General features: G+C 45.6%; 2 protein-coding genes across 4 annotated transcripts; both read left to right on the forward strand.

The window, feature by feature from the left end:
• The first annotated feature begins 351 nt into the window (after positions 1-351).
• LOC131104609 (ribose-phosphate pyrophosphokinase 2) lies at positions 352-5,598 on the forward strand. 2 transcript variants are annotated; one of them, XM_058051963.1, is made up of 7 exons: positions 352-597; positions 2,811-2,994; positions 3,355-3,453; positions 3,967-4,091; positions 4,168-4,341; positions 4,411-4,570; positions 4,901-5,598. In XM_058051963.1, exons 1-7 carry the CDS (start codon positions 476-478, stop codon positions 4,991-4,993), a joined length of 957 nt encoding a protein of 318 aa, XP_057907946.1. In that variant the 5' UTR covers positions 352-475; the 3' UTR covers positions 4,994-5,598. The 2 variants fall into 2 exon arrangements, with proteins under 2 accessions (XP_057907946.1, XP_057907948.1); XM_058051965.1 differs by lacking the exon at positions 352-597 and adding an exon at positions 720-1,017.
• A 574-nt stretch (positions 5,599-6,172) lies between these two features.
• LOC131104610 (thymosin beta-12) lies at positions 6,173-8,440 on the forward strand. 2 transcript variants are annotated; one of them, XM_058051967.1, is made up of 3 exons: positions 6,173-6,228; positions 7,399-7,511; positions 7,660-8,440. In XM_058051967.1, the coding sequence occupies exons 2-3, from the start codon at positions 7,412-7,414 to the stop codon at positions 7,695-7,697; spliced, it is 138 nt and encodes a 45-aa protein (XP_057907950.1). In that variant the 5' UTR covers positions 6,173-6,228; positions 7,399-7,411; the 3' UTR covers positions 7,698-8,440. The 2 variants fall into 2 exon arrangements, with proteins under 2 accessions (XP_057907950.1, XP_057907949.1); XM_058051966.1 differs by lacking the exon at positions 6,173-6,228 and adding an exon at positions 6,385-6,548.
• The last annotated feature ends 1,464 nt before the right edge of the window (positions 8,441-9,904 follow it).

Consider the following 9,904-nt stretch of genomic DNA (forward strand, 5'->3'; position numbering starts at 1 on the left):
GGTGCAAAAAAACTAATCGTCTTTTTTTTTATTGCTCGACTACAAAACAGGATGATGGCCTACATGTGCCAGAAGGGGTCACTTCCTTCCAGCATGCTGTGGGGTCGGTGATACTGCAAATTTTTGTTTTAATTTGATACCAGGCAAAGACTGTATTGTCAATATACAATGTTTAATATTGGAACAATATGACAATAAAACAATATGTTTAAAACATTGTAAAACTGGATCTCAGCAGGATTGCCCTCATCCTGCTACTACCAATGGTATCGCTGACACCGTTATTTGGATCGATCCGCCCATTCCATGCAATCTCTCATCTGACGCCCCCCCAACCCCCCCTGCCGTCGACCCTCGCCACTGCAACAGTGCAATGCAACATTAAGCGAGCTCCCGTACTACGACCATTTTGGTGCTGCAACTTTTATTCCTTCCCTTTTTAAATTGCGAATTTTCTTTCCTCCCCTCCTCAAACATGCCGAACATCGTCCTCTTCAGCGGGAGCTCACACCACGACCTGTCCCAGAAAGTGGCGGATCGGCTCGGACTGGATCTGGGCAAAGTGATAACCAAGAAATTCAGCAATCAGGAAACATGGCGAGTATAGTCCTACTTTGTTTGACAACTAAGCGCATGGAAATGTTTGTTGCGAAGTGGAGGGTTGCCCCGCAATAACACACGCGGAAGCGTTAGCTCGAAGCTAACAATAGTTCACTACGCGCTCCACACGTGACGAGCTAGCTTCATGTAAACACACCACCGGGCTAGCAAGCTAACGCTCGTGCGTCCATTACCGGACACTACGTTGCTAGTCGTTTGGATTTCGCATTATTGTTGTCGCCACAGTAATTTAGCACAGCTGTTAACGGTGATCAAATAAAAAAGATGGCGCACGCGTGGTTGTGAATTACACATAGTATAATACGTTAGCGCGTGTGTGGATGCAAATGATGCTAGGTAGCATGTTTCCCGGTGGTAGGTGCCAAGTGTCCCCAAACTACTACAGCAGTCGTTACGGTATTGTGTAGTAACTTTTCATACGACTCTCGGTATATTATTGTGTATTCTGGTCGAAGTTTGGTCGCTTTCGTGCTCAAAGGGTTGCACAGTCGTCCCTCGTTTACAGCGGCGAATTAGTTCCAGGCCCGACCGCTATAAACGAACATCCGCGGTATAGAATTCAGTGTTAAATTGAATATTTTCGTAGTTGGAACATGAAAAACCGGTTTGACTTTCTATATGGGGGTTATAACATTATTAGAACCATGTAGACATGGAATAGCCTGCCGAAATAGTCACCTTGACACTCCTTTTATTCATTGTTTACATCACTTTGCAAACAAGCTAGCGAGCCTTGAATTTACTAGAAGGCAAAACCCTACCGCTTCCACATGGAATTTGATAACTTTAGTCACCCTATCATGGTAATAGGCAATGTACTGTTGGGTTTTGGGTCAGCGCTTAGTGCGTAACTTGCAGCATCCCTTTAGTCTGGTGGTGAAATCACATGCACTTGGTTTGTAGGCCTGACTAATGGAATCAGTGAAGGCACGCTTCTCTTACAGCGGTTGACTTATTGCTGCTGAGGGTCTTTAAGCAGTACTGTACATGTTGCTTCTTGGCCAACAAATGTGAGAAGTTTCTTTCTGCAAAAGCTGTTGTCAGCTGACCTATGCCAGTCAAGTGTAGTATGCCAACAGACACTTAAACGCACCGTGTTCGGGTTGGACGCCACTCCGTGCATCCGGATTTCAGTGTGTGAGTGTGAAAAGCAGGCGTGGGTCACACGACTGAGGCCACGGCGGCATGAGGCTGGATCGTCTTGTCCCAAGCAGGAATTTTTCACACACTCCTAATGTTATGACCACTGGTTACACCGGGGGTGTTAAAATATATTGAAAAAACAAAGGATGCAAGGGCCACTTTGATATTTTGTACAGTATGCTAAGAGTTATATACTGTATATGTCAAGACAAAACTGCATTTTTTTTCTTCTCTTCTTTTTCCCCCGTTTTTTACATTTTGACTACTTTCTCAATAATTAATTAATTCATTTTCTACAGCTTATCCTCACGTGGGTCGCAGGGGGTGCTGGGGTGTCTTCGGGAGAGAGGCAGGTCGCCAGCCAATCACAGGGCACATATAGACAAAACAACCATTCACACTCACATTCATACCTATGGACAATTTGGAGTCACCAATTAACCTAGCATGTTTTTGGAATGTGGTAGGAAACCGGAGTACCCGGAGAAAACCCACGCATGCACGTGGAGAACATGCAAACTCCACACGGAGATGGCCGAGGGTGGAATTGAACCCTGGTCTCCTAGCTTTGAGGTCCACTCGACCGCCATGCAGCCCACTTTCTCAATAATTTTTGTAAATTTTCGTCTTGTAATGTTGTGACTTCATCCCTCCATTTTCTGTACTGTTTATCCCCACGAGGGTAGCGGGCATGCTGGAGCCTATCTCGGCTGTCTTCTTTATTCCCTCATCATTTTTTCCCCAACTAAATTTAATTTTTTTTATATTATTAAAGTGTTTGAAAAATGATTTTTGACTTTTTGTTTCATATTTTTTCCTCTTCATATTATGAGTTTATTTTTGTAAAAGTTGTGACTTTTGTGTCTTAATATTTTGACTTTATTCCCATAAAAATTGCAGCTGTTTTCCCTTTATGCATTTTTGATTCATTTTAACTTTCTCCTTGTAAATTTTCTTCTCATAACTTGTGAATCATATGTCCCACCCTATGGATTGCCTGTGACATGACGTTTTTTTCTTTTTCTCCCACCCGTTTGCCTCGATAGCGTGGAAATCGGGGAGAGCGTCCGCGGTGAGGACGTGTACATTGTGCAGAGCGGTTGCGGCGAGATAAACGACAACCTGATGGAGCTGCTGATTATGATCAACGCCTGCAAGATTGCATCGTCGTCTCGTGTCACCGCCGTCATCCCCTGCTTCCCCTACGCCCGGCAGGACAAGAAGGACAAGGTAGAATATACCAATGCTGAAGCAGCAACAATATGGACGTCTTTGCAACAATTGATTTCCCCTAAATGCACATTATTCCAAGTGCATCCATGCCGAAGCTTCTCTCTGTGTGTTTTAATGTTGTGGTCACCAGCACCTACTCCAGTGTTTTGGCAACAAATACCAAGGGGTTCTTTTTAGCATTCCAGTTTAGCTAGGCATGCGAATCAAGTGTGCACATCAATCATCTCAGCGTCTGCGTGCTAAAGTAGGAATCTCAGAATGATTTGTTGCACAAGAAGTGCAAGGAACGCTTCCTGTGATTGTTTGCTTTCAAATGTCAATTTCCCTCAAGCGCCTGTGTGTGCATGCTTGTCCCAGAGCCGGGCCCCCATATCAGCCAAGCTGGTGGCAAACATGTTGTCTGTGGCTGGCGCCGACCACATTATCACCATGGACCTTCACGCTTCACAAATCCAGGTGAACACACACACTTGTCCTCTCCAATGGTTACTGTGTCCAAAGTGTTTTTTCATTGGATTAGAATAGGATTAAAAGACAAAAAATAGTAAGAATGGGACAAAATGTTACAATAATACCAATGAAATATTAACAAATTCAGTACCGGTCATTTTAGACGATTTTGACTGATTTTCCAAGGCACACAGAATGAATCAAAACACGGACCCTAAAGTTTGTGATATCCACTCGTTTTGCAGAGCACTGCCACTCTTTTGACATCATACACTGATACACTTTGACAGGGCGCACAGACATGGCTCACGGATTGGAAATTGTCCAGAAATTTCCCAGACGGGAATTACGCTTGTATCGGAAACCGATAATGGATCAGATTGACTCTTGAGTGACATCACAAACATGCAAAAGAGAACCAAAACAAACAATATGTTGGTCTGGGTCTCGGTGGCTTTGGAAGCAGTAACTGCATGCTAAATTTGTCATTGTGAACCAACAAGGTCTTTGTCGTTAAAGGGCTTTTTCGACATCGCTGTGGACAATCTTTATGCAGAGCCTGCTGTCCTGCAGTGGATCCGGGAGAATATCCCAGAGTGGAAAAACTGCATCATTGTGTCTCCTGACGCTGGCGGCGCAAAGCGGTAAGTTTCTGAGGTCAAACCGGTAAGTTTTGCTGCCGGAGTCGTGACATGTGACGCTCCCCCGTCGTCCGTGCAGCGTGACGTCCATCGCCGACCGACTCAATGTGGACTTTGCCCTCATCCACAAAGAGAGGAAGAAGGCCAACGAAGTGGACCGCATGGTTCTGGTGGGCGACGTCAAGGACCGTGTGGCCATCCTGGTGGACGACATGGCCGACACCTGCGGCACCATCTGCCATGCTGCTGACAAGTACGCTTCACCCCACCCCAGGGATTTCTGTTTGAAAAGTATTCTGACAAGTCTTTCCCCTCTTTTTAGGCTGATTGATGCCGGTGCCGTGAAAGTCTACGCCATCCTCACACACGGCATTTTCTCTGGTCCCGCCATCTCGCGTATCAACAACGCACCGTTTGAGGCGGTGGTGGTGACCAACACCATCCCGCAGGAAGAGAAGATGAAGGCGTGCCCAAAAATACAGGTGAGCATCAACTGGTGATCATGGGTCATCATGGAAAAAAGAAAAATAACTGCATAAAATAATTAAAGCGGCAAGCAGCGTTGAATGGGTCTTCGCTCCCCACGCAACTCAGGTTCAATTGAGTCTGAAGGCAGGCGCATTCCATTTCCTGTTGCCAGTGGGTGGCGCAGAGATGTTACAGTGAGGCAGAAAGTACTCTTGCACCAAAAGGGGACATACATGTAAATCAGTGCTATGGAACGTACTCATACTGAGTCTACACTATAAAGTGTTGAATGTGTTGTTAATGCATCCTTTACACTTCTACCGTGACGCCTGTCCATCTTCTAGGTCATCGACATTTCCATGATCCTAGCTGAGGCCATCAGGAGAACCCACAATGGTGAATCGGTGTCCTACCTGTTTAGCCATGTGCCCTTGTAAAGGCGACTTGGGGAGGGGTCCCTTTGGCCCCTTCCGTCCTCCCCATGAAAGCCATCTGCTGCCAGCACACGTCTTCCCGAAAGGCTTCCAAGTGTCAAAAGGGTCGAGTTGGCTAAAACCTAGAAGATTGTCTTTTGAATGTTTTCACTGAGATGGAGCAAAACATCACTTCCTCTCTGCACCCCCCCCCCCCCCCTTTTTTTTTTCAACAGTGTTCCTGTCATGTCTTGTACCTCATGTTCGATGAAGCATTCCACTATGTCACACCATTTGAAACATTTGTTGGGCTTTTTACTTAAAGAAGAAAGAAATTGTACAGAAAAATATGAATGTGCACCTTTGCCCCCATCAGCAAACCCCCCCACCCCCAACAATTCACCTAAGTTGCTGCTAAAACCTCCTCGTTCCAACAATCCACACACATTACTTGTGTGTCAAAATGCTCCAAAAGGTCATGGAATCGAATTGAATCCACAATTTTGTGATGGTGTTAATAATAATCTTGTCACAATTATTTTTTGCACCAGTAATTGGTCCCTTTGTTTGTTTGTTTTTTGTATCGTAACAATTCAGTTTCTTTTGACAATAAAGCTTTGACAACTGCTTTCAAACTGCCTTGTCCACCTTTGTGTCAGTCAGTTGTGTGTTAAAAACTGGCAGGAATCTTGAAACGATGTGCTAAATTTTAGCCCCATTTTAGCTAAGTGGGTTTTTTTACAGAGAAGGCAAAACTAGAGTGAAACTTTTTATAATATTATGTATAATATAACATTTTTACAATATTTCTACAATTTCAGAAAAAGGTACAGTATGTGACTTTCCGAGAGAAGTTGTATTACGCTGCGACTATCACCACCAGAGGGCGCTTACCTCACATAAACGCGGTCATAACGTTTTGAGTGGCAGTGTATCAGTGGCCGGATGTTGCTAAAATTTTAAGTATTTTTATTGAAATCAACAATACACTCCAAACATATAACACATCAGGACAATAAATGCACAGGAAGTACGAATACCAAAGACATGACAAAGGGATGGAAAGAAGATGAATAGATGCCCCGAATGGTAAGTGGTTAGCTAACCAAACTCAATCATCACCATGTTAGCTAGGTAGCGGAAAGGAGGGACTTGAGCGTCCAATTCACCAATAAAAAGAAAGATGAAGCGGAAGCGATATATATTGGGATCGTCATTTCCGGTCAGTCCAAAACACTCAAAATTCGCGCCCTCGGGAGGTAAGTGTAAAGTGCGCCTACTGAAACCCTGCCTGACACACTCAAGTAACACAAGGACGAAGTGAATGTTAACACATGTGTGAGAAATATAAAGACGTTTGAGGAACGTCGTTCTGCTTCGTGAATTTCGGCCAGGTCGATTTGGGCGGAAAAGTGTAGTTTTGTTGATTCACCAGCAGGGGGACACGCAGAGCACGAGTCGGTGATGTCATGAGCTCATTAGCATATTGGTGACTATATGTAATGCTTGCGCCGGGACGCGCCTTTTACTGCTGCAACGCAATTGACCAGAACTCTTGTCTGCATCAGACCACTCCTCGGTAAGACCATAACTTAATCTCTGAGGCACGTTTATTCACGTTTGTGTCGTGGGTGCTATGCGCATTAAACACACACGTTTCCACTAGTTGTGTTTTATAAGTAGAACAATAGAATAATTAATTTGACTCGAATGGCCAATAGGGGAGAGTCAGCATGGCAGGCTTTTGTGTGTGTGTGTGCGCGCGCGCGCTCTGTCCTTTGTCCGAATGGCGCACGCACACACGACCAAGTGTGTTTCCTTTGTTGGCGTTCGTGTTCGGCGTCCACGCATATGTGTAGCACACGGCGATTTGGACTTAAGAAATGAGCGACATGGGCGGTGGTTCCTTCATGTTGCACCGCAGGGGGAAGAGTGAGGGGGGGGGGCAGCAAAGGGAGGAAGTGACAACGTGAATTTGGCCATGAGTGCAAACAAAAGAGGACAGTCGATGATTAACAAACAGTTGAATCAGATGTTTAAAGTCGCAGTGGCACGCAAACGTGCATTGATCCTCCGCGTCTGCTTGAGCACCGCCATTGTTATGTAAATGTACGCCTTCACCGCCTGGACTTCATCATGGTGGATGATGAAGATGGATGTCAGTCAAATCACAGCGGGCACAGCCTGAGGCGAACAAAGAAGGCAGACGTGCCCAGAAGAGGGAAAAGTAATGTGCGTAATGATATTTGGCCAACACAATGAGACAACGCCCTGATTTGACAGTGGGGGGGTGGGGGGGGGGGTACAATCTTCATGCTCAGGTGCTTTTCCTTTGCACTGAAGTGTGCAAAACAATGACTGTAAGACTGTATGAGATCACAAACCCTTGCGTTTTTTTTGATGCACTTCTTGTTTTTGGAATCCTGCAGACCTTCCGTCATCATGAGCGACAAACCCGACATCTCGGAGGTGACCAGCTTTGACAAGAACAAGCTGAAGAAGACTGAGACGCAGGAGAAGAATCCCCTGCCCTCAAAAGAAAGTAAGGGTGTTTTCGTATATCCTGTAATAAGAATAAGAATGGTTTGGGCAACACTGAAAATCATTTAAAAAAATGCTTAATCTAAAAATAAAAACAATTATATGGGTTTTGTTGTGTTGACCAACGCTACATCTTTTCTCTTCTACAGCCATCGAACAGGAGAAGGCGGCGGCGGCAACGTCGTGAAGCCCCTTGCCATGACCTCTGCGACCCCACCCCTCCTGACCCCCCCACACACCACACACCCCCTCCTCCTGCATTGCCTTGTTTTCAGTCACTTCTCGCTGTTTAACTCTGTAACCGAAACGATGAAACGACAACGGTAACCAAGCTGCACAGTCTCTCTCACGGGTGGATGATGGCTTCCCCCCCCACCCACCCCCGGTCCCGTCGACACGCACCACCTTCCTGTTTGGTGGGATAAAGAAGGCACTTGTTTGACCCACCAATGAGGCCGAAACAGAGAGGGGCGGGGCCCGGGCTGCGTCCCAGGAAGTGTCTGTCTCAACCACCCCGCCCCACGTTGACCCAACACCACAACTTCCTGCGTGGCTGCTTTGGTGTGGAAGCTGATGAGCTTTTTCTTGTTATATTGTCTTTTCGGAAACATGCCGGCCAAAAATGTGATTGAACCCCCTGAAAAATGATAGTTGTATGTTTTCTTAATTTTTTTTGTATAAACGTGAGGATTAAAAATGGATTCCAACTCGATGTGGCAACAATGGACCTTGTTGGCGGTTAAATTGCACTTTGGCCCCTTTTGTCTGAGTCAGGGTTTGGTGTCGAGGCGAGTCAAAAGAAAAGTCAATTGGTTCCATGTGCGTTTAGATTGATTGGTCTTTGGCGTTTGAATCACACTTCTTTGCCACAAACCATTGCAAGAAATGGAAAACCGTGAAATGTTGTAATAAAAAAAGATTTGTTACTAAGTTGTCTGCTGTAAAGTGTTTGCTATCCTTCCACCGAACATCTCAAAGCAACCTCCGTGCTGAATATATCATAGACTATCTGGATGCTTTCATCCACCTCTTGATCATCACGGAGGGTGGGAGTTTCATAAATGATCCAAGCTAAGATGTCCCAAATGTGACAATCTCAAATCCAAATGATTCATAAAATGAATTTTGAATCTAAAAATTGAGCAGATTTCTACAAGAACGCTAAACAGACCTATCTCACTTTGACGATAAATCTCCAACTATTCAGAGTGAAACATAAGAATAGCAAAAATCATTTTTATGAGAATAAACATTTTTGGAACATTAGCTTGGATCAATGTTATATTATGATTAAGTTAGAATATTATGATAAGACATTAAAAAATTTTTTTTTTTTTTCAGTATGCCACCCTTGGTGGAAAAAGGCCCCCCTACATCCCCTTTTCTGTTCAGTGTCACCGACCAATCGTGTGCAGCTTTAATTAGGGGGGAGCCGTCACCTTCACTTCAAAGAGCCGGCCAACACTGAGAGCCTGGATCGTTCATGAACAACTCATCTCTCCATCTTCCAGGCCGCCGTGACCCATGCTCCGCCTTCCTAAAACGGCCTTCGTCCTAAATTAGCCACCGCCTACAAAGCCTTAATGTCATTAGCATAACAGCGTAGCCTAGCCGTGTCGCAATCATGTGGCAACAGGAAGGAAACGCCTGTTAGCTCAGCAAAAGCGCCACCGACAGCGGACTGTCCCCCCCGTTCTGATGTTGTCTTATTTGTCAGTGTAAGTGGATTGCAGTTAAGTCAGTTTCTCTTGATAAGCTATTAATCTGCATCTAAGAGGAGGGGGTTGGCGGGGGGGCAGTAAGCATGTGTGGCCTGAGCCTCACCGCCCGGATTAACGCCTCCCAGGCGTGGCTTCCACCGAGGCCGACGGTACTCAAGGGCACTTAGGCCGGGCCTGATGGGTCACACATGTCGGCCTGGTAACCCGTGGCAACAACTGCTGCTGAGTCACGTCTTTGTCTCGGGCGCTGGATGGGATGGTTTGAATACTCAGGAGATTAGGAATGCAGCACATGCGGCTCAGTTGTCTTCTGGAGGGGGGCGGGGTAGGCGGGGGTAGGGGGGGATTCTCTGCCATGGAGAGAAGACTCTATTTTGTGAAAAGAGGCGAGACGATTGCACAAGCAGTCAGCATGTTATAAAATTATCCGCGTGTACACAGAGTCGATTAGGTCGCTGGATGCTGAGACAAACACCGGTTCTGCTGTGCATCACCATGACAACCACCCACCCAGTCACAAGCAGTGAATCAGGATGTGCCTGCTGCCCACCCAGCACTAATACTTATACCAATACAAAATGTTTGTGTAACGGTGGGAGTTTCCAGTACTGGCTATGTCAGAGAATACTTCTAAAGCATTTTTTCATGAGGTCAGAGTACAGCAAGCAAAGCA

Source organism: Doryrhamphus excisus, chromosome 16 (genome assembly GCF_030265055.1).
Source record: "Doryrhamphus excisus isolate RoL2022-K1 chromosome 16, RoL_Dexc_1.0, whole genome shotgun sequence".
NCBI classification, from domain to species: domain Eukaryota; kingdom Metazoa; phylum Chordata; class Actinopteri; order Syngnathiformes; family Syngnathidae; genus Doryrhamphus; species Doryrhamphus excisus.